Below are 23,849 nucleotides of genomic sequence, written 5' to 3'. Positions count from 1 at the left end.
GATAATGACGGAATAACACACACCTGGCCATGGAACAGCTGAGCAGCCCCATTGTCCCATTACTTTTGGTCCCTTAGAAAGTGGGAGGCACATATACAAACTGTTGTAATTCCTACACCGTTCACCTGATTTGGTGTAAATACCCTCAAATTAAAGCTGAAAGTCTGCAGTTAAAGCACATCTTGTTCATTTCATTTCAACTCCATTGTGGTGGTGTATAGAGCCAAAAAGATTAGAATTGTGTCGATGTCCCAATATTTATGGACCTGACTGTATTTTATATGTAAAATCTTGATTTGCAAAGTATCTATGCAAAAATAAAAAAAGAGTAAAGAGATGTAGTAGTGGCATAAAATAAACTTAGCACAACAAGTAAGGACATTTGTGTTTGGTAGATTATTTCTCTGTGGTAGCAATGCTTTTTGGCAGTAAATCTTATACCGTTGGAAAGCCTGTTTAGTTCCCTTTCAAATGGTGCCCCATTTGTAAGGAACATGCATTTGTGGGATGAGCAGCAGTGCTGAGTATGTGGGTTGCGCCCATGAAAAATTTGCCAAATCTTCTCTGCCAATGCCAAACAGCTTATTTTGCCATTGACTCGTTTGGTGTTTGGTGGATTGGATGATTGGAGTTTGAAGAAACAAGATCGGCAATTGAACAATTTATTCATTTCACAAACAGGAGCCTCAGTAGCGTGTGGAAGAACCATACACAGCCACAACAGCCTGGCACCTCCTCCTCATGCTGGTCACCAGCCTGGTCACACACTGCTGTGGGATGGCATCCCATTCTTCAACCAACATTTGTCGCAAGTCAGCCAACGTGGTTGTGTTGGTCACTCTGGCACAAACAGCACGCCCAAGCTGATCACACAAGTGTTCAATGGGGTTGAGGTCAGGACTGCTGGTGAAGACTGGGATGTCTGACCAGCATGGGTGACCAGCATGATGAGGAGTTGCCAGGCTGTTAGTGAAATGAATAAATTGTTCAATTGCCAATATGTCTTGTTTCTTCAAACTCCAATCATCCAATCCACCAAACACCAAACGAGTCAATGGCAGAATAAGCTGTTTGGCATTGGCAGAGAAGATTTGGCAAATTTTTCATGGGCGCAACCCACATACTCAGCGCTGCTGCTCATCCCACAAATGTATGTTCTTTACAAATGGGGCACCATTTGAAAGGGAACTAAACAGGTTTTCCAACGGTATAAGATTTATTTCCAAAAAGCATTGTTACCACAGAGAACTAATCTACCAAACACAAATTTCCTTACTTTTTGTGCTAAGTTTAGATGTAAAATACTGTACTCAACATTGTACTTACACTAAGTGTACTTCCTTCTACTAGTGTATGAAATATACATGTATTTAAATGTATACACTGGACGTTACTTGTCATTGACTACAATGATCAAACATGAGTCTGTACGGTGTTATGTGGCGCGCCCTGCAGATGGATGTTAACAGTGAAACCAATGAGAGTGAAGGGGATTTCCCCACCCTTCCTCTACACCAGAGCGAGGCTGCCTCCACCACCGGCAATCCCAGTATGCACCGCGGACAGAGCAGCGAAAAATAGTCCGTTAACGAAAGGCTGAGGAAGGGGAACCAGAAAAGGGTAGCGCACCAGCTCAATCCAAGAGTTAGACCGTGTTTAACGTAACCAGAACTGCTAACATGGCTGACAACGAGAAACTGGACAACCAGCGGTTGAAGAATTTCAAGAATAAGGGCCGTGATTTGGAGGTAAAGTTATGCAGATTGGTGTCGAGGATCTCCTCTCCGCCGCTATGTTCACGGCTTCCTTGTGACGTCGTTTCTAATTTCCACCATCGGGAACTTTTTACCCGAAGCCTCGGCCAGGGCCTTTACCGATCACCAGTTATAGATGGCTGGCATTGGCTGGGCGGTTGCCCTTCTGGTTTCACTGGTTTCGTTACGCCATTAGACTGCGTTGGTTATAAAACATGTTAGAATCGCTCGTCAGAGTTCATCGCCTCCGCTGGTTGTGCTCTGCTAGCTCAATGCTAGCCAGGCCCACGGGGGACATGCTAGTTTAACTGAAGCACATCGTCCACCGGTTTTAGGTCGACGTGTTAGCTAGGGAAAACTAGCTAACTGTAGCTATATCTCAAAGTAAATACAATTAAGTTCCAGGTTGTATTGGGGACATATTTGCTTGTTTGTCAAGCTAACACAGCGGCATATTAACGTTATAGTGATACTGCAGTTAGCTAGCTAGCTGGCTTGCAGCTAGCGTTAAGCTTGGTGGTGCTGGTGGCTGCAGTTCCACCCATCCCCCGTCTTTATCACCAAAAACAATGGCGGAAACCAGTTAGCCTCTTAGCTGGCCAGATACCTGGATCTTTTAAATTGTGGCGTAGTGTTAAAATGTTATTCCGTGGTTTAACAATGTTACACGTGCTTAGAAAACCAGGTTAACACAACCAGCTTGTTAACACGATCACATACCTGTTAACGTTAGCTCAAAGCTGCACGTTGGATCCATAAGTTACCAGCTGATCTACAGTCAGCTAAGCACGTATATGCTTTAATATTGTTAGGGAATGTTGTTGTTTTCAGGCGGGCTCCCTTGACATGTATATGAGCAGGATATACTCTTCCATCCAGTTTGACAAGTCGCATCTGTTACGAGCTAGGCCACCACACGAGTCCCGTCTAGCAACCATGGATGCACTAACCTGTTAATAACTAATCTCCACCATGGTGGAGGACTATCAGTGATAACCACAAGCATAGCCGACAAACATATACTCTTTAACTGCAACTAAAACGACACTCGTCTGCTCATTACGTGAGCTATATAATAAACCTTCTACACAGCTGTATACTCAGTTTGTTGGTTAACATTACACCAACCTCAAACTAATGGATTACAGCATTCCTGCAATAAAGCCTACGCATATAATGTTCTTTGTTGAAACTGTTTTAGAGAGGTGTTGTTTCAACTTCATGGTCGCTTTTTAGGCTGTAGTTTTTTGTTGCTGTTAAATTGTATTGCTTTGTAACCAACAATAAATCTACAATTGAACAGCAGCACAAACTACTCTCCAATGAAGACCACAAATCAGAATCCACACCTCTCTAAAACAGTTTCAACAGAGTGAACATTGCAACTTCATGTGTTTTTATGTGTAAGAACATCAATAAAAATTGGTATATATCAAAGAATATGTGGGTTAGCTGTCTTGTTAAGGCACATAAAATGGTCTCGCGGTAACTTAAGACGGGTCATTTTAGGCCAGACTCGTGTTAAATGTGTTTGGGTGCTGTCATATACAGTGTGGGCTTTTGACCTAATGCTCCAGGTATGACTCTGGTCGCATAAAATGGATCCTGATGTCACACTGTGCCAAAATTTGATTTCGCAGCTAGTGTCACTCTCTTGGGCAATGGCAGGTTGGGATTCAAGTTTCTTGTTGTATAATGTTAATATACTATCTCGCCCACAGACTATGAGAAGACAGAGGACTGAGGTAGTGGTGGAACTCAGAAAGGTAAATATACATTTGTGTTTATATTGTGCTACCTACTCCAACTAAGACTTTTACAACTATATTACATTCTGACCTTTTCATCTACAGTGTGTCTTTTAAAAGAATGTATTGAAATATGCAGAGTTTTCCTTGTTATCATTAATTTCTGCTGGAATGTGCATATTGGAAGTGATATTTCTGTTTCCTCCACCACAGAACAAAAGAGATGAGCACCTTCTGAAGCGGAGAAATGTGCCTCACGAGGACATCTGTGAGGACTCTGATGTTGATGGAGATTTCAGATCGGTACGGTCTTGCATCCTCTGCTCAAAATGTCTGCTGCTACCAGAAAACCAAGTTCACATTTTTAGGTTTTGTGTTTTAAAGGCAGGAAATAGTTTCGCTTCTGTAAGGTACAACTGATTACTACTCAGAATGACAGCTTAGCATAAATGTTTGTCCTAGGGGTTTTGCACATTAGGTTAATCTCACTGGTGAAACACTCCAGAGGTTTAGGACATGCCGACATTTTGTCCCTGTGATGCTGGCTCCTTGCTCCATGTCGTTGGGTGGGGCAGGAGTGTGAACAAACATGCATTCTGTCTTTCTCTGTGCTGGTTGGTGTCTCATTTTGAGACCAATGCATCTAGAACTTCCTTGGTAGAATAGCTAAAATGCAACTAGTGAAACTATCCCTCATCAGGGTTGTGTTCCTTTTTAAATAGTGTCTGTGTTTTTGGGGCCCAATACTTCCATTAATGTTTGAGACAGATTCCTGTTATACAGCATTTTTGTGTTGACATGATAAAATCCCTGTTTATGTAATCTCTGCAATGAACATCTATGTGGATTTTTATTTTTTCATTTTCAGATGAAAGGACACAGGTATAAAGTTGAGACCAGAGAAGAAAATACCTAATATTGTAATCACTTTTGGTAGTAATAGTTCTGGTTGTGGTGACAGTTGTGATACATACATAAAATATAATGCAGATGGTAGCTTGAAAATTAGCCTGCAAATTGGGGCCAATTTTGAGGCACTGTATTTTCAGTTAAGTACCAATCTTACCATAACTGATGAGCCAAAACATTAGGCCATGTGCTTGTTATAGTTTAAGCTTAAAGCTCAACAGTAAATGTCTCAGAAATCATCTCTTGATGTGTGCACGTTTTTAGAATCCCACTATCACTAAGGGGGCTCTAGGTTTGGTGGTATTGTTGGATAAAAAGGCCACTCAGCAGTTCAGAAATTCAATCACAGTAACTGCAGAGTGGCATTGAGAGGGCTGACTTGAAATGGGCTGCTTAGCAATATATCAACAATGACATGCTGCTCTGACTCACTGCAAGACATTACATAGGCTTTTGTGCATGCTGGTCAATCTAGTATAAATACCAAACAACCGATGACCTTTGTGACTGTTTTCAGTCCATCTAAAATAACTCATTGATTGTGCCTTGAGGACATTTGTGTCTTTTTTTTCTCCTTCAGTTGCCTATTTGTGGTTCGCTCTTTCACAATAAAAAATGTGGGCCTGCTGATGAATTGGATGGTTCCTAAATCGTCACTTTCCCTCAGCTTTTGTTATTTTTCTGCTTCTGTCTGAGTTGTCGCCACTGTTTTTAATGTCCATTGGTTACAGATGTCTCATGCATATTGTGTATGCAGGGTTTTGTTTGAATGCTTTTCTTTTCTGGTTTGACTTTTGTTGCAAATCTACTGCCGCCCTTTATTTGAGGGTGCACAGGCAATCAGCTGCAACTGCTGGCTATCGGAGACATCGGCCAACTTTATATAACGGGGCCTGCAGTCATGGTCAGTGCTTGATTAAAAGTAAGAAAGATTCTCCACACACTACAGCCTACACTGGGCCGTTAACTCCCTTTAGAGGGCGTCAGGCGAGCTTGCCAGTTAGCATATTATCACATTGAATGCTGGCCTTCACTTCCGGCCTGCTGACTGTTGCGCCAAAACATCACATTTGGGTAAAGTGAGAATGCAAGTCGCTGCATTGTTCTGGTGGCATTTCCCCAACCACGAGCCTCCCCTCACTGTTCTCATTGGTGCTTTGGTGGCCTTCCTTCCTGCTTTGTCAACTTCACATACAAAGCGGTTTTTAGAAAAGACTAACAGACTGCTCGCCCTCATTTGGTACTGCCAGGCTATGCACTCTTTAGGCTATTCAGATGGCTTTTTCTGGCCTAACCACCGGTTTAAAATGTACCTGTTACTGATCATCTTCTAACTCTTGCCATTACATACTGTATGTGTTACAAATGTGCGTCAAAGCATGATTCAAGACTATTGACTCACCAAAATGTTTTTTTTCTTCTTTTTTTTAGCAAAACACCTCTCTTGAAGCAATAGTACAAGTAAGTAGGATGTTTTGATTTATTTTTCTTTGTCATTTAGCCCCTATTATGGGTGTGTTTGTATTATGTATCAGAATTTAACTTATGTCCTTGGCTTTCCTGTGTTGTTAAGAATGCCACCAGTGATAATCAGGGCGTCCAGCTGAGTGCTGTTCAGGCTGCCAGGTAGGAACACACACACCCTCACCCTTTTGGACTCTACTCATTATCACTTCAGTTTACACAGGTAGCCAATAATTAAATAGTGTTTGTTGTCCCTGTATAATCATTTAGTGTAACATTTGTTTTTATCATGTTACCACTCAAACCTAATTTTCACTATGAATCAACTATTGTGCTGTATAATATTGAAGTAGGAGTTTTAATACAATCCAGATTCACATCTGGTCTATCTGGTTATTGTGCGGCATAAATTCTGCGCCCGTACACCAATGCTTAAGAGGTTCCCTGATTAAAATGGATGGCTTCTTGCAAAAATACAGTTTCAGGGGCTGAATGTTTTTCCAGCTCAGTTAGACAGCGGTGATTAACAGTAAGTCAGCCCCTTCTGATTCATGGACATTGTAAATGGCACTGCAGGTCAGTAGTTGGGTGAAGTGCAGAATGAGTTGGCTGAATTCATGAAACATGTTATTTTTGTCTTTTTATTCTTTTCCCCCATTAAAGTCTAGCCTGCAGTTTTACCATGCCCACATTACCTGTTGATGTTGGGTCATGAGCAGGGTGAAGTCTCCTGTCATACAGTCCCTCTGGGATTGGGATTGACTTAAAATTCTTTAGCTGTTTCTCTCTGGGTGTCATTGGTTCTTCTTGTTGGTATGTGTCAGTAAAGCTACGCGAGTATGAGCGTGTGAGTAATGGTCTTTTGTATCCTCTCTTGTTTTTGTAGGAAGTTGTTGTCCAGTGACCGTAACCCTCCCATAGATGACCTGATTAAGTCTGGGATCCTTCCTATACTGGTCCACTGCCTGGACAGAGATGACAAGTAAGCAGGCTGAAATTCTGTTTGTCTGCATGCAGCAGTGCGTCATGCTTTTCATGTGCGATAATTAATTATAGTACAAGCTATCTCTCTCCCCCCTCATTTGTTATGCAAATGCGTGAGCGAGCAGGCTTTAGCCCAGCATACATATATAGCCGTTATGTAAATGTGTTTATAGTTTTCACCTTCCACGAATGGCAGAAATATCAATGACTCATCAGCATGCTCCTGCTGTTTGATGCCCCTGTCCAGTTACACTCACTTTAACCACAGCCTTCATCCATCTCTTACCTCTTGACAGCCCATCTCTCCAGTTTGAGGCAGCCTGGGCTCTTACCAACATAGCGTCTGGTACATCAGAGCAGACCCAAGCTGTGGTCCAGTCCAGTAAGTGCCATTTTATCTTTTTTTTAGATTTTGAATACTCCACTAACTGGTGCTTGTATTTTAGTGGGGTGTGCAGTTCTATGCTGGAATATAAACCCGTAGTATGTTCTTATTTTGTAACTTAGTAAACAATATGTTCACATTTACGTCACCTTGTCAGTTGATGACCTTTTCAACAAGGAGAAAAAAACTCACAAAGTGCACACAAGAGAATGTGTCTGTTGCGCATACACTTTCAATATTTACCTCAATTATCGGTCAGAAGTAAAAATTTATTTTATTTTTTTACATTTGTACAACAATATATTATGAAATGATGTCCTATTGTTAGTAATATGTCAACAAATTACTAAAAAGAACTAATGTGTTCACACACATGTAAGCGTGGCATTGCATTTTGCTTCAAAAGAGATTAATGTATCATTCAACAGGGCATTTTCAAATAGCAAAAGTTCTTGTCTGTAACATGTGGCCTATTCATTCTATTCCACTTGTCAAGTGGTCAATGTGTTTTTTTCTTTCTTCATGAAGCTGCCTGTTTCTTCATCTTGCACACATCAGCACTTGCAACAAGCTGGAACACTTAATCTTGACAATGCATAACATCATAATCTATGATTAATGATGCAGTCTTAACAGCAGAGTTTAAGTATCTCTGGCTTTGAATGAAGCCTTTCATCTGTATCTTCAGCTTTCTCGGCTTGCATTTTTTTTTATTTTTTTTTTTTTTTTATAAAGATCTGATTTTAAGAATATGAATTTGTTTGGACATTGTTTTAAGTCCACACTAAGCAATATACAACAAAATAACTTAGATTGTTTGTTTTTCTTCTCTCCGTCTTCACCTCTCTTTTTTTTTTCTAGCATGTTGTGGGCTCGATTGTATTTTAGTCAAAGTACAAACTTGGCCATGTCCAAATCTGGAGTCCAGATCTGTCCAAGTGGTCGTTTTAATGTGTGTGTGTGTGTGGTCAGATGGTTAAAGTTGTATTCAAGTTTTACCATTTTATCTCTTCCGAGAGGCGTTTATAAATTCTGTGAGGAACATGGTGTTGTACCTGAATTAAAGCAACACATCAGATCACGCGATGCTCTATTTATGATTGTCACCTTTCTGTTTTCTTTGTGTAGATGCTGTGCCACTGTTCCTGAGGCTGCTTCACTCTCCTCACCAGAATGTGTGCGAACAGGCCGTCTGGGCCCTGGGGAACATCATAGGTGAGTCGTGTTGGTGTGAACATGATATGGTGTGTCAACGCATATAGTCGACCCCGAGACGACATGCGCTCCATCTGTGTCTGTCTGTGTTATGCAGGTGATGGCCCTCAATGCAGAGACTATGTGATCAGCTTGGGTGTGGTCAAGCCTTTGCTCTCTTTCATCAGTCCCTCCATCCCCATCACCTTCCTCCGCAATGTCACATGGGTGATGGTCAATCTGTGCCGCCACAAGGACCCTCCACCACCCATGGAGACGATCCAGGAGGTGTGTATGCGTGTTAAGAAGCGAGAACACGCGAGCAGTTTGTGTCGGTGTGGGTGTGCGCCAGATTGCTGGGTAACATGGGTGTTTATGGAAAGGCAATATTTCAGTCTTCTAGATCAGAGATTCAAGATTCAAAGTCCTTTTATTAATCCCACAATGGGGACAGTCACACTGTTGCAGCAGCAAGGGATTAGAGGAAAGTAGAGGACACACGTTAACACACAACAATAGTAAAATAATTAGAGTAAATATTAAAATAGTAAATTGTATTTACAGTAATTGCACAGTAAATAGTAAAACTAAAATGTATTTACAGTAACTGAACAGTCACATGTTTTATTGTATGTCTTATGTTTTATCAGTCGTGGTGTGTATATTTTGTCCCTGTGGTCTACTGAGAGCAGTGCTGATTGTAGAGTCTGACAGCAGCAGGAGATCATACTCTTTTCACATCTCTCTCTTCTAAGAGAGAGATGTGTTTATTGGATGGCAGGGAGAAAGAGGCGGAGAGGAAGCACTCCATCAGCGGTGTACTACCTAAGATGGTTAAATGAAGGCAAATTTAGTGTGTTGCTGTTATGTGCTGAAATGAATTAAGATGTAGCAGGTATTGCAGAGCACATGCACATGAAGCCATTTCACCTAGTGATTGATCACATGGGAACCCTGTTGATGTTTTTGTTGTCATTTTCTCCACCTAATGATCCCACCTGTCTTCTATTTTCTTCTTTTCTCAGATCCTGCCAGCTCTCTGCGTGCTGATCCACCACACTGATGTCAGTGTGAGTAGACTGACCCCCACAGTTTTATTTTTTTTTTTAAGCAGGCCATGGTGCCCTGGCATCACTTAACTTTTAGCAGAGCTCCATTCTCACACAATCCTAAGTGTTAAGAAGTTGTTCATGATGGAGAATGTATTCATTTATTTTTCTTCCTTTTCTTCTTTGCTGCCTCCAGATCTTGGTAGACACAGTGTGGGCTCTGTCCTATCTGACGGACGCTGGGAACGAGCAGATCCAAATGGTGATCGACTCTGGCATCGTCCCTCATCTGGTACCTCTGCTCAGTCACCAGGAGGTCAAAGTTCAGGTATGAGGAGACACCGGGCATGACGCAGCTTATGTTTGGGCTTAGATTAATAAAACTTCAGACGTGGACACTGGAGATGAGATCGATTTATATTTTAGGATTAAACATGTTTACACTTCCTCTCCACATCCAGACTGCTGCCTTGAGGGCTGTTGGGAACATAGTGACTGGCACAGATGAACAGACCCAGGTGGTGCTCAACTGTGACGCTCTGAGCCACTTCCCTGCACTGCTCACACACCCGAAGGAGAAAATCAACAAGGTAATACATCCTCTAGCTTCGGCTTCTCCTCCTACACACGCACCCGCCTGTCTACCGCAACACGTGTTGTCTGGAAGTGATGAAATCAGAGACTTTGGTGCTAGTATGAATGCTGTGCGAAAGGTATAGATGGGACAGATAGCCACATGTAGGAATTCGCATCACGGAGAATCGCGAGGATGAAGAAGAGGACCTCAGTAGAAGTTAGTGAGACAGATTTTGGGGGGGGGGCGTTGTCGGTGTGCGTGTGATTGAATGTGTGATACCATGGGTTGGTGGCCGGAGGGTGCTGAAGACCATGTGTCTCTGCTGATATCGGAGTGCATCTGAGTCCAGTCGCTAAAAAAAACGAGGCCCACCTTGTGACCTGGACGATGATTAGAGCCTCAAAAGCCACCCTTGCCCCGCCCACAGCACTCTGTCTCGACCAGAGGTCTAACTTTCAGCGTGGACCTCTGTATTCTGATCCAGTGCAGACACAAAAAAAAGTGTTTGTCATATCTCATTTTCATTCAAAGTCTTTAGCGGGCAAGTTCCTCCTCTCTAGTTGAAGGTGTGACACAGTAAAAATCTTTTGGCTTCTTTGGTTAGGAGAAAACCTGCATGCACTTAAATCTCCATGACTCCCTACAGTAGGAAACTGTCACCAACCTGTATTTTGGGCTTTTTGTCCTGTAGGAGGCAGTGTGGTTCCTGTCCAACATCACAGCAGGCAACCAGCAACAGGTGCAGGCTGTCATTGACGCCAAGCTAGTTCCCATGATCATTCACCTGCTCGATAAGGTGTGTATCCATCACTCTATAAACACTGTGTGAAGTGGATCGTGTATGATAACTTTTGGAGAGCATATAGGGAGTATGCGTTTCTCACTTTTGAATGCATCTTTTTTTTTCCTCTTTTTTCAGGGTGACTTTGGCACTCAGAAGGAAGCCGCCTGGGCCATCAGCAACCTGACAATAAGTGGGAGGAAAGATCAGGTAAGAATCTTCTCAATAAATCACCTTGTACTCTGCCAGTGCTGGAGTTAAACTTTAAATTTCACCTACTTTGAAAAGGAAATTGACTAATGAAAAACAGAAACCGTATGAGGAAAAGGATGGGCAATATGGTTGAAATCAATTTTGCTATGTTAATTAGAATATATATTTTCCCCTAACATTGATACACATCACAAAACTCTTAAACAGATTTTACTTAATGTATTTGTTTAAATTAGTCTGCTGAAATTCTTAATTTGGACAACAGAAATTTGACGTGTGTGTTTTTATTAGAGATGGTCCGATACCATTTTTTGCTTCCCGATTCTGATACCTGAACTTGTGTATCGGCCGATACCGAGTACTGATCCGATACCAGTGTGTCAAATATATTTTATTATGTTTTAGCAATTGTATACTACTATCCCTGTATGGAAGTGATATGATTTCTATCTTTGTTGCCGGTCTGGCTCAGGTTAAACTCTTTGTGAAACATGAACAAACACAAACAATGAATGCCCCAGAACTTTCTTTTATTATGCAGTTTGACAGTCAGTTATAACGGAAAAATAACAAACTACTTAACGTAGATTTTCTTTAGGGTTTTATTACTTGGTATCGGATCGGTGCATAAACTCCAGTACATGCCGATACCAGCATTTTAGGCAGTATCGGAACCGATGCTGGTATCGGTATTGGAACATCTCTAGTTTTTATTATGAAAACCCTTATCATACAGCAAAAAGTGTACATTTGATGATCCTCTTTGTCTCTGTGCTACCTCCAGGTGGCCCACCTGATTGAGAAGCAGGTGATCCCTCCATTCTGCAACCTGTTGATAGTGAAGGACGCCCAGGTCGTACAGGTTGTTCTTGATGGCCTCAGCAATATCCTCAAGATGGCAGATGATGAGGCTGAAACGATTGCTAACCTTATTGAGGAATGTGGAGGTAAGTCCCATCAAGGTTTTATCATGTTTGTGTTTATTAAAGTGCCCATATTATGAAAAAATCACTTTTTCTAGGATTTGGGGTGTTATTTTGTGTCTCTGGTGCTTCCACACGCATACAAACTTTGTAAAAAATCCACCCATGCTGTTTCGGTTTCTGAATGTGTCCTGCCTTCAGTCTCCGGGTGAGCTGTTCAAAATCGGCATGGCTTGTGATGTCACAAGTCGAAACGAGCTGGCTAACCGCAACCGTTAGCTCGTAGCATTAGCGTTAGCATGCTAACGCTAATGCTAACGCTAGCATGCTACCTCATTCTCAATAGCAAAGCACTGCTACAACACACACAAGTTCACCATAATCTACAAAAGAACTACTTACATGTGCGCCCTCATTTAGAAGTCTCCCAGCAAATCCCGCCTTGTGACTGACTGAAGTTGGAGAAACGGCCTTTCTTTTACCATCTATGGAGCTAGCTAGCTGACATGATCTACATCTGAGCTACTGCACATGTGCGAGTGCAATCAAAGTAGTACAGAAGAAGAAAAGAGGTCTCACTCTGTAGCTAAAACAGAGACCAGCTGAAAAGAGGATCTGCAGCAGTGAGAGAGAGCGGTGCAGTACAACAAAAATATGGTGTTTTTTGAAAATTAAACCATTCTGGTACAACCTTAAAATACAATTATGAAACTGAAAATGAGCATAATATGGGCACTTTAACATTATGTGTTCATTTGTGATTGAATGCTGTATAATCTTTTTATTTATTTTATTCCTCAGGTTTGGAAAAAGTGGAGCAACTGCAGAATCACGAAAATGAAGATATCTACAAATTGGCATACGAAATTATTGATCAGTTCTTCTCATCTGATGATGTAAGTCATTGTTTTCCCTTCCAAAGTTGTTTGTCACTTCTGTTGAAAGGATCTGTCCAGTGGTGGTTTTTTAATAGTATTGCTGTGTTGTAAAGTTGAAGGTTTAGACTGATATCACATTTCAGTATTACTAGTACTTTTTAAGTATTATCACATTGAAGTTGATGGATGAATGTGTTTTGAAGATGTAGACTGAAGATCAAATTATAACTCACAAGTTAAAGCTCAGTATTTGACTTGCTTAATTCAGAATGTTGTCATCTGATTCAATGAACACTGCAAGTGTTTTATCTACGGTCATGTCCGCTGTCCATTGTTAACCCCCCCCCTCCTTGTCTTTTCATATAGATTGATGAAGACACCAGCCTGGTCCCAGAGGCCATCCAAGGTGGAACTTACGGCTTTAACTCAGCCAACGTGCCAGCTGAGGGATTCCAGTTCTAGACGGCATCTGGGGTATTCTGGAGTTTTGTTCACGATGCAGCACTCTGTTCAACATAAAAAAAATTAGGAGAGAAAGAGCGAGAGAGAGCGAGAGTGTGAGAAATTTGATCCATTGTGCTTGGCTCGTGGGATCCATGGCTGCATCTTATCTGAGAGAAAAATGTGTGGATTTCATTTGGCATTCCAGGGGAACCAGCCCAAATGAAGTTTGAGATGGCGAGTGGGTGCGAGTGAGAATGAGTGGCTACATGTTGCAAAAAAAGCAAAACATCTACATCGAATGCGTTGAGAGACCTGCCGACATAACTTCTGTGTTATTGGAGCGGTCGCCTTCGGAAAAACTACTTCAAACGACAACAACAAAAAACTCGATGTCTGCCCGGGGAGAACCAAGGACATCCAAAAATAAGAAATCAAGAGATCTTGAAATAATACTATACAAACAAAATGCAGACATGAAAACAACTTTAATTATGAACAGAGATGAACCACGAACCATCACAATTCTGCGGTCCTCCGACTAGAGAGGGCGCCACCCTCAATGTGCCCCTCCCCCAATCGGCCACGCTATCAGACATGTGTGTGAATGGACCCATTGTGTACGAATGTCTGGACTCAGTGCTGAGGAGCCAGGTTCATCTCCTCCAACGAGACACACCCACCCCCCCCCCCCCCCTTCCCCCCCCCCCCCCCCCTGATAGGGCACCATCCTCTCCCCCTGGTGGGCGGGGCCCAGGAGTCCGGCTGCGCGTGTCGCATGTGCGAGAGAATGGACGGATGAGTTGTGTGCTTGGCTGCGTGCGTGACTGGGAGTATGCAAGACTGGGTGAGAACGCATGCAGAGACGGGGAAAAAAATAAAAATAAAATACAAATACGACATCTGAAGAGAAGCTAAATTGCGACAATGAGGTTAGCAAAGGTTTCAGGAAAAGAAATTCTGCCTTTGAAAGAGAGGCTTATTCGCAAATCCCTGAAAGGAAGAACTTTGGATATGAGGAGAAAAAAAAAAAAAATCATCGTCATCACAAGGATTGTTTTGTTTTGAATTATTAAGTTAGTATTAATTGACACTGGACAATGCTATTTGCAGGTGTAGAGCAGCAGTGCATTGTATTAAGATGCATTTGTTGGCTTTTGGGCTTTTCTTTTTGCCTCCAGTGTGTTCCTTTTTATGATTTTTATTTTTTTTATTTTTATTTTTTTATTTTCAGCTTTTTAGTTTCATTGCTTCTGTAAAGGTGATTGATGACGATCGTATTCCACCCTCACACCAGAACCCTAACCTACGCACCAGACATGGGCTTGATGCTGTGAAATTCTGACACCATCACTATAATCTCCCAAATGACCTGTTCCCCTTGTGACACTTCATTATTTCTCCTTCAATTTTCAGCAAAATCAACTGCTTTGCAGTGTTGTTGCCATAGCTTTGACTTATCACCAAGGGAGAAGAGAACAATGGCCATTTCACGTAGGATTGTGAATCATAACCTTTGCATGTACTAAACTATGGCACAGTTCATTTTTAGGGTATTTTAGTTTCCTTAGGCTGTGGATACAGTGTAATTTTCATTTTAAGTAAAACTGTGCTTAAATGTTACATGTTTCCCCTTCCCTTATACCCTTCACTAGTGTCCAATTTGCTAAATAATCTTTGGTTTTGCACATGTACTGCAAAGTGAGGCCTGAAGTCTTTCTGAAGGCGTGTTGGTCGGTTTCATAGGTTTCGACTTGCCAACAACCTCTACAACATGCATCACTCAACCACAATCTTTGTTGTCTTTTATAGAGTAATCCAATTATGCTTTTTAGTGATACTTGAGAAAAGAATTACTTAATTTCAGGAGCAGCAGTAATGAATCTGCTAATGTATCTCAGCTAAACTAAGAGGTGATTTAGCCTCCCCTTTCTCAAGGCCAAGGGTGTCCCACATGTCAGACCGGAGTTGTCCTCAGTGGGTTCTCCTGAATGATAAATAAACCCATGAACAAGTTTGCTGTACCTTTTTAGTACCTTGCAGAGTCCTTAGCCCCATACTCCTCTTATACCTGCTAGGTGTACACGCTTACCCTCTTCCATTTTTTTGTGTTAACTTCAAACACTGTAGTAAATGATTACACATTGCGCTCATAAACCTTCTGTTGAACATAGGGGTATATTTTTTTGCAGCATTCCTTGTTAGCAAACATGTGGTTTCAAATCTAAAAGTATGACATGGAAGGTAAAAAAAAATGGTGTTTTTCCCAAAAACTTGTTGGGGAGATAGGCTACAGGATAGGTTGTCTACGAGAAAATAAATAGTGAAACCCAAATTGAGAGACTGTGTGTGTGTGTGTGGTCTGTTGTGAAGAAGTGGTGTGATTTAATCCTTTTGCGTTTATTTGCTTGTATTCCCACTTTTTAAATGCTGTAAAGCAGCCAAATGCTTTCATTTCTCTCAACAGAGCTTGAATTCAAATCGAGGGAAAGCGTATCCTGATTGGCCAGGGAGACCGTTTATCGGCATGCGTAGTACAGAAAATAGAAAATGATGCATTCGGAACTATCGGAAATGCGGACAATGGCGGAAAAGGTCAAGATTTATTTCAAGATTGAAATAAGACAAAACGTTTCATAGGTGGAACTACATTAAGTATACATTTCCTTTTATAAAGAAAAGTTAATTAAACGGCTGAAGTCTGGGAAAAAAAATCAAAACACGTTTGTTTTTTCTGTATTTTCAACACAAGCATTTGAATGTGTGAATCACATTTTAATCACATAGGGTTAGCATGAGAACAAATCCCAGAGAACGGTCGAACTTGGTACACGTGTTATTAACCCCTAAGTTCTTTTTGCGCCGGATTTGTCCTTTTAATAGGCCTACCTGTTATGTCCAACTACCGCTATTCTCAGCAGTAGATTTTTACTGAGAGCACTTGAAGGCAGCAGGAGAAAGAACAGGAAATGAAAGCTCTGTTTTGGACAGACATTTGCTCCGAGCAGACGGTGAGTCTCTAAATGAAGATTTCTTGCTCAAAACGTCTTTTAAAACTGTGTACGTTGTGTCACCAATACTAAAACGTATAGATAAGACTGATCATAACAAATGGTTGACAGGTCCCTGCTATCTACGTTAACGTTACTAGTATTTGGGAGTGCAAAGTTAGATTAAATAAAAGTATACAAAAGACAATGTATCATGTGGACATTACATGTACTGGTTGGTTGAGGTGAAAGGAAACAACGGTGCGGTTAACAGTCTGATTTAAAAACTAATGTTATGGAGTAAAACTGACGCAACAGTTAACTCTTCAACCTTAACCTGTCCGGCTAACGCAGCGAAATCTTTTTCGCAATTCACAAAACAGAAAATTAGGTAAAGAAATGTACCAATTACGTGGCTATGGCTTAAATTAATTGAATTATCGACCCCATAAAGGATCAGGTTTTTGGTGTCAGTTGCACAACTGAACAGCCTGTCCTGACTACCAAGCATGGGTACGTGTGTGTTGGGACTGGGTGGGTGCTGGCAGAAGGCCTCCTATTGTAACTGTGGTGTAACTAGAGGAGAACGAACACACACACACACACACACACACACAAACTTACACTCTGATCCCCTAATAGGGCTGAGCCGGTTTTTGGCTGTTTTCTTGTTTTTTTCAGTACATGATGTTTAGACTTATACTTCTATTAATAGTTTAAGGAGCTGATGGGATTTGATGAGTACGATTTCATGTGGCAGATAAAATTGATTAGTGTAATTAGTCCTTTATTGGTAATCAATCACTCAGTGGCCACTTCATTAGACGCACCTGTGCAATCTAATGCAATCCAATACAACTGTTCTGCCATAAAGTCTATGTTTATAATGCCCATATTGATCAGTTTTTTTTTTTTTTTACACATAGATATGTTGATTAAATTATATGTTTAAGCATCGGGGTCTTAGTAAGTGGTGTTGTACTGGACTCCATTACATTGACTTTTTTTTTTCTAATATTGCGGTCTCCCCCCATCCCCCCTCATGTATGTAAATAGGGAGGACAGAATATTGGAAACACCTCAAAATAATTTAGTCTAGTACGACACCACCTTTGACCTCAGTAACGGACAAATATTGAATTTACAGAGCTGAACATTATGAACTTTGTAGAGGTAGAATTATGACAGAGCTGTTGTACTGGATTACAATAGGTGGTACAGGCGTACCTAATAATGTGGCCACTGAGTGTATAACACAAGTGCACACTGACTGAAGGACTGGAGCTGGTAATAAAAAATGGGCTTTACACATGAAAAATCCCACTCTTCCCTCTTCAAATGTCTCGTTTAATATCCGCCAACAGTCCAAAACCCCAAAGACATTCACATTACTGTCATTTAAAGTCATCACCACCAGGTTCAATTCACTGTACAGTTGTAGCAAGTTAATGTGTTTAGCTGAACAGCATGTAGACTTTCATCCATCCTGCTGTCCTGTCAGATCTTCTTCTCCCTAAACCCTCAGTCCTGAGCCCGGCCTCTAGTCTCCACCATGGACAATGTAGAGGAGGACCTGACGTGCTCTGTGTGCTACTCTCTGTTCTCTGACCCGCGAGTCCTGCCGTGCTCACACACCTTCTGTAAGACCTGCCTGGACAACTTGCTCCAGGTGTCTACCAACTATTCCATCTGGCGTCCACTCCGCCTGCCGCTAAAATGCCCCAACTGCCGCAGCGTGGTGGAGCTGCCCCCGATGGGCGTAGACTCTCTGCCCACCAACGTATGCCTGCGGGCCATCATTGAGAAAGTAGGAGAGAAAATGACTTGTGTTCAACTGAAACATTTACCCTTTGGCTACCTATCGATATGAAATCCTCTTATTGGTTTGATTCTTTTCTGCTTGTGCTCACCCGTCTTTTGCATGTCTCAGTACCAGAGCGACAGTGCGCCGCGACCCCCTTCCTGTCAGGAGCACCACAGGCAGCCTCTTAACATGTACTGCATCCAGGACCGGCAGCTGATCTGTGGGCTGTGTCTGACTGTCGGGCAGCACCAGGGCCATCCCATAGATGACCTGCAGGCGGCATTCATCAGAGAAAAACAGACCCCATCGCTACTGCTGACCAGACTCTCTGAGCAGAGATGGGCACAGGTGGGGAATCTTGTCAATATGGCCAGTGCTTCAACTGGGGGCAAATTCATGTGGAAAGATACTCTTTTAAAAAAAAAAAAAAAAACCCTGCATGCTGTGTTCATTTAGAAATCTGTTTAACGAAATGCATTAATGTAAATGCATGTTCCGGGAACAGAGTTCCTGCAGGTTTCACCAAGTCAAATTTAAGACTTTTTAAGACCTTTTGAAGACCTTTTTATGAATGAAATTCAAAACCATCATCACAACATCAAATAAGCCCTAAATTAAATTTTTTTTTTCCCCAAGCCAAGTATGGCTGAAGAATAAAATCTGTTTTTTTACGTCTGAGGTACAATCAGAAAGAGACTCGCAACAATAACGTGAAAGGTGATTGGCTGCAATGTGAGTTGCATGTTGGTCTCATCTGTAGAGATGCACCGATCCGACCTTTTTCAGTCCCGATACCGATGCCTGGGCTTTGTGTATCTGTCGATACCTGATACCGATCTGATACCATTGTTGAATTAATAATACACTGTATACCTTCCACCTTATACCTTCCTTCCACCATGTGGAAGAGACTAAAGGCACCAGACTTTCCTAACTAAACATTACTTTCCTAACTAAGACAAAATAACATAGATGGAATGTATTGAATTCTTATTTATTTTTACACTCAACTCTCGACAGGGGAAAAAAAAAAAACTGGATCGGCCCGTGGATCGGTTAATTTTCCCCATCCCTGATCCAGCTATTCTGTCAATATCGGGACTGATATCCAATCTTAATATCGGATCAGTGCACCCCTACTCATTTGTAGTCATAATACAGCGAATCACACATAACCCCACGGAATGGCAAAAAAGAAGCATTAGAGGTAGCGTTGCATTCAAGTAGGAAAATCAAGACCTGTTTAAAATGATTTAAGACCTACAATGCAATACTTCAGCCAATTTAAGACTTTTAAAGGCCTAACATTTTGATTTTTAAATAGAAGATGTTTTAAGACCCCGAGGAAACCCTGAGGGGAAAAAAAAAACAAAAACCTTCCTGTTGTGCTGACTGTCCCTCTCCCTCCTGTTAGGTGTGCGAGCTGGGGGAGCAGCTGGAGCAGGAGAAAGCCCGCTGTGAGGGTCTGGTGAGGCAGGACCGACAGGAGGTCAATCAGTTTTTTCAGACGCTGGAGGCGGTGCTGGCCAGGAAGAGACACGCCTACCTGGAAGCCCTGGATAAAGCTGGTGCAGAGCTGTCCCGGGCCTACGACCCACTCATTAACAGAGTGAAGGAGCTCCAGGTGTGTTTTTCAGGGCTAACGGCCGATTTTACATCCAGTCATAGCACACATTATCACTGTCACATATTAAAGTGCTCATATTATGCTCATTTTCAGGTTCATAATTGTATTTAGAGGTTGTATCAGAATAGGTTTACATGGTTTAATTTTCAAAAAACACCATATTTTTGTTGTATTACACATTGCTGCAGCTCCTCTTTTCACCCTGTGTGTTGAGAGTTTTAGCTACAGAGTGAGACATCTCACTTCTGTACCGTCTTTGTTGGGAGTCGCACATGCACAGTAGCTAGGTAAGGACTACTAGCCAGTCAGAAGCAGAGAATGAGGGCGCGCCACGCTAGCAGCTAGGCGAGCATTATTACAAAGTGACACACGTTCGTCACGGAAGTAAAGGCTGGACTACAATAGAGCTGTTTGGAGCAGTTTGTGAACAGTGTTTTCTGTTGGAGATGGTAAGTCCCTTTGGGGTGGACTTTGGGACATTTTCACTTTGTAAACCTATTACATGCACAAAAACATATATAACACAATAAAGGAAAGGGGAAAAAGCCAAAAAGCATAATATGAGCACTTTAAGTTGGAAAACAAAAAAGCACTGCTAACCGTCATGTTTCCTGCAGGAAGAACAGTTGGACCTGGTGTCCTTGGGTTCATCAGTAGAGGAGGAGGACTCGCCGCTGGTCTTCCTGGAGCAGGTGCATTTGTTCCGAGAGAGGGTGGAGGAGTTTGTTAAAACCCCTCTGCCCTCAGTGATAAACCTGTCTGTCACCCCGCGGGCAGCAGAGCACCTTCAGCAGCACTGGCCCGCTGTGACTATCGGGAGCCTGGAGGAAGCGCCTGTCCCTAAGGTGTGCTGCTGCGCCAGATGTGGCCGCGTGGAGGCCGGGGAGGGCGCTGAAGCTGGAAGGGATCAGTCCGTCAGCTGGGTGCACAAGCTGTGGTGCGAGCTGAGGCCTACTTCTTCTGTGGTGCTGGTGGGGCTGCTGCTGCTGCTGCTGGCAGCGCTGTGGGTCAACCCGGTCGGAGGGGCGTCACTCGGTTTCTCTCTGCTCTCTCAGTTCAGTCAGTTGGTCCACGGCCTGAGCAGTGACCTGATCACGTCTCTCTGGGACACGGTGTGCTTGGCATACACAGCGATGGAGGCCACGGTAGAAAGATGGAGCTCTCACCTCTCCTCATTGGGTGAAAAGGCCTTCCAGCAGCTGGCTGCCTTATTCAAAACTCTGACATTACACTGAAACGAACCAAACTGGAGCCCTCAGATTTCATTTACTCACTCCTGTAGTAGAGGAACACATTCACCCTATTATACCTTTTAAACACCTGCTATTACCGTCCTGGCAAAGAAATCTGCCAATGAGTACATTCAAGGCACGTTTGGGGAAAATTGATAGAACAAAAATGTTTAATGTAAAATTCGATATAACAAAAAGTGAAATACTAAAAACAGATTTGAGTAGAAATAATAACACCTTTTTAAATGCATGAACCATGTAGATGATAATGTTAATCTGTAGGTGGATGTTTCCCTTTAGCCTTACTTCAAAGATTCCCAGCCGTAACCTGCACAGCACGTGAAAAGTTCAAGCTCTTTAAAACATTTCTTGGCACTGTTCATCTTTTTATGTATTGAATTGTGTTATTGTCAAGCGTCGCTGGGGACTTTCCCCGGGGCGCAGATGCGGTGCGTACTGGCTACACAGTACGTATCGCTTTGATTTGGTCCCTCTTTTCTTTTTTTTTCTTTCTTTTTTTTCCCCCCCCTGGATATTTGTTGCTTCTACCATAAAAGTTAGTAGTCTACATAGTGAAATGGGTTCTTTAGTCAAGTTATGAACAACATGGATCAAAGATTTGTGGCTGTGTTTCAGTTTGTATAATATTGTAATGATGTAATGTACGATCGGGAGTCTGCACAGGGGCGTTTGTCTTGAAAAATAGGCCGGGTGCTCTAGCCGTTCCACTTCCTGCCAGGGAACGCCCTGCGGCTCTGTCCAAAATAGACCTAGTCCGTACCATATTTCTAGCTGTATTTTGCTGTAACGCGCTGCGTCGCACGCGTTGTCTAAAGTGGCTGAGATTCTTGTCATGTCAAACACTAATCGGACGTTTTTTTTTAACACAGATTCATGTTGGCAAAGTCACCTTTCCCATCATGCACTGGGCCGGACACTTCAGTAGCTTTCCCGTTATGTCAGAGAGCTCAGGACAGCTGATACGTGTATCTCCTTACACAAGGCTGTTTACAGCGACTGGAGCTGGATGTGAACTTTAGAGCCTGGTGAGTGGAACCAGACGCACGGTGGACCTGAGATCACGTCGCAGTGATGCACAGCTCGGAGTGGCTCCTTTGCCGTGCTTTTAACCATCACACCTTTACCACGCCCCACCAAATAGCCTTATTGTTGTGGACCGTGTTCCACCAGGACATATAGCTCAGTGCTCTATTTACTACGGTGGTGCACTGATGTACAGTATATTTTAAAAATGATTATAGCCTTTGGAAAAGCTTTACCTGTTCTATTTCACATCACACAAATGTTACTTTATTCGGTTACACTTTACTTGAAGGTATCTACATAAGAGTGACATGACACTGTCATGAACGTGTCATAAACAAACGTTTATGACATAATGCTTCTTTTAGTAAGTGTCATTCGGTTTTTGTCATGACAAGTTATGTTATGGTTAGGGTTCATGTGTCATGACAGTCATGTGTCATGTCACTCTTATGTAGATACCTTCAAGTAAAGTGTTGCCCTTTATTTTGCTCAAGGAGACGTCAACAGGACAGATCCTTCCTGAAACATCAGCTGGAGTATGCCATGCTGCATTCCTAAATATTATGTACACAGGTTATGTACACATTATGCAAACTATACTTCTTATATGCTACAGCAAGCATCACATACTGAAAACAAAATGATATCTCAATTTCTAACCCACACCTATTGTGGTGGTTGTATTTTTCTAAACTTCTTTGCAGTTTGTGTATTTTAAAAAGTGATAATACATTAGTTTGAAGGCTTTTAGTTTTTTGTTGTATTCATAATTCTAAGAAAAAGCCAGTTTGAGATAGGTTACAAGTCAGTGTTGCAGCATGTCTCGAAAGTGGTGATGATGCTCACTACAATTGTCTTTCTAGTGTGAACTATATGGTGTCCAAGCCATCGCAGCAGAACATTACCAGTGTATAGTCTTGCACAAATTGTATTTAAAATAAATAAAATATTTAGAATATAGCCTTTTGGAGCTGGTTTCACTGGGTTTAAGTTTACGTGCATAATTTAGGAATCTACAGCCCGCCAAGTCACAAAAGATTTTATAAAATTTTATGCACAAAAAAATGTAAATCCATCCATCTGGGTTGCGGGGGCAGCAGCTCCAGCAGGGGACCCCAAACTTCCCTTTCCCGGGCCACATTAACCAGCTCCGACTGGGGGATCCCGAGGCGTTCCCAGGCCAGGTTAGAGATATAATCCCTCCACCTAGTCCTGGGTCTCCCCCGAGGCCTCCTCCCAGCTGGACGTGCCTGGAACACCTCCCCAGGGAGGCACCCAGGAAAAAAAAGAAAAGTGTAAAGAACTTATAAAAATCTTTCGGTGCTTCTGTAATCTGTTCTGTATCGGCCGATACTCGTTTTGTTGCCACACACACACAAGCTGCTGGCATGTGGCATCCCTGCCATCAGTTTTTGATATATGGAGTTTGGATGCTAGCCCTTTGAGTATTTTTGGCCTGACGGTAGGATTTTAATTGATAAAAGCAGTGTTCCAGTCAAAGGAGATGGACATTTTATTGCTTGTGTAATGGCTTTCATGTTTATTTCACAAAATGTTTAAGAAAAGTTTGAATTTGTGCTGATTTTATGATAAGGGATGAATGACTTTTTTTTTTAATCATTTTATTTCCCTGTCACAAAAGGGGGAATAATTAACACCAACAAAACATTGGCACAGCTAAATTGTTATTGTAAACATCGGTATCATCCCTATCCCCATGATCAATCATTTGGGCCCTGACTGAAACTTTAACAATTCAACCAAAAGTGTTGACAGACACCTTAAATACTTCGTTAACAAAATATATTCACAAAGTTGTATGGTTATGTTCATGAGTGTAAAAGGAGAA

At 42.1% G+C, this 23,849-nt stretch overlaps 2 protein-coding genes across 2 annotated transcripts; both read left to right on the top strand.

The window, feature by feature from the left end:
• Positions 1-1,530: 1,530 nt before the first annotated feature.
• Positions 1,531-13,415, top strand: kpna4 (karyopherin alpha 4 (importin alpha 3)). The gene is made up of 17 exons (XM_078246048.1): positions 1,531-1,748; positions 3,476-3,520; positions 3,716-3,805; positions 5,843-5,872; positions 5,985-6,037; positions 6,762-6,857; positions 7,156-7,241; positions 8,373-8,459; positions 8,557-8,726; positions 9,464-9,508; positions 9,684-9,815; positions 9,949-10,077; positions 10,756-10,860; positions 10,984-11,055; positions 11,843-12,005; positions 12,783-12,877; positions 13,226-13,415. Exons 1-17 carry the CDS (start codon positions 1,680-1,682, stop codon positions 13,319-13,321), a joined length of 1,563 nt encoding a protein of 520 aa, XP_078102174.1. The 5' UTR covers positions 1,531-1,679; the 3' UTR covers positions 13,322-13,415.
• A 2,311-nt stretch (positions 13,416-15,726) lies between these two features.
• trim59 (tripartite motif containing 59) lies at positions 15,727-22,960 on the top strand. Its single transcript, XM_078246049.1, has 5 exons — positions 15,727-16,311; positions 17,792-18,097; positions 18,221-18,442; positions 19,509-19,718; positions 20,339-22,960. The coding sequence occupies exons 2-5, from the start codon at positions 17,843-17,845 to the stop codon at positions 20,954-20,956; spliced, it is 1,305 nt and encodes a 434-aa protein (XP_078102175.1). The 5' UTR covers positions 15,727-16,311; positions 17,792-17,842; the 3' UTR covers positions 20,957-22,960.
• The last annotated feature ends 889 nt before the right edge of the window (positions 22,961-23,849 follow it).

The sequence above is a fragment of the Sander vitreus genome, chromosome 3 (genome assembly GCF_031162955.1).
Source record: "Sander vitreus isolate 19-12246 chromosome 3, sanVit1, whole genome shotgun sequence".
Lineage (NCBI taxonomy): Eukaryota > Metazoa > Chordata > Actinopteri > Perciformes > Percidae > Sander > Sander vitreus.
Note: the sequence above shows the minus strand (reverse complement) of the source record. Positions and strands in the feature narration are given on the sequence as shown.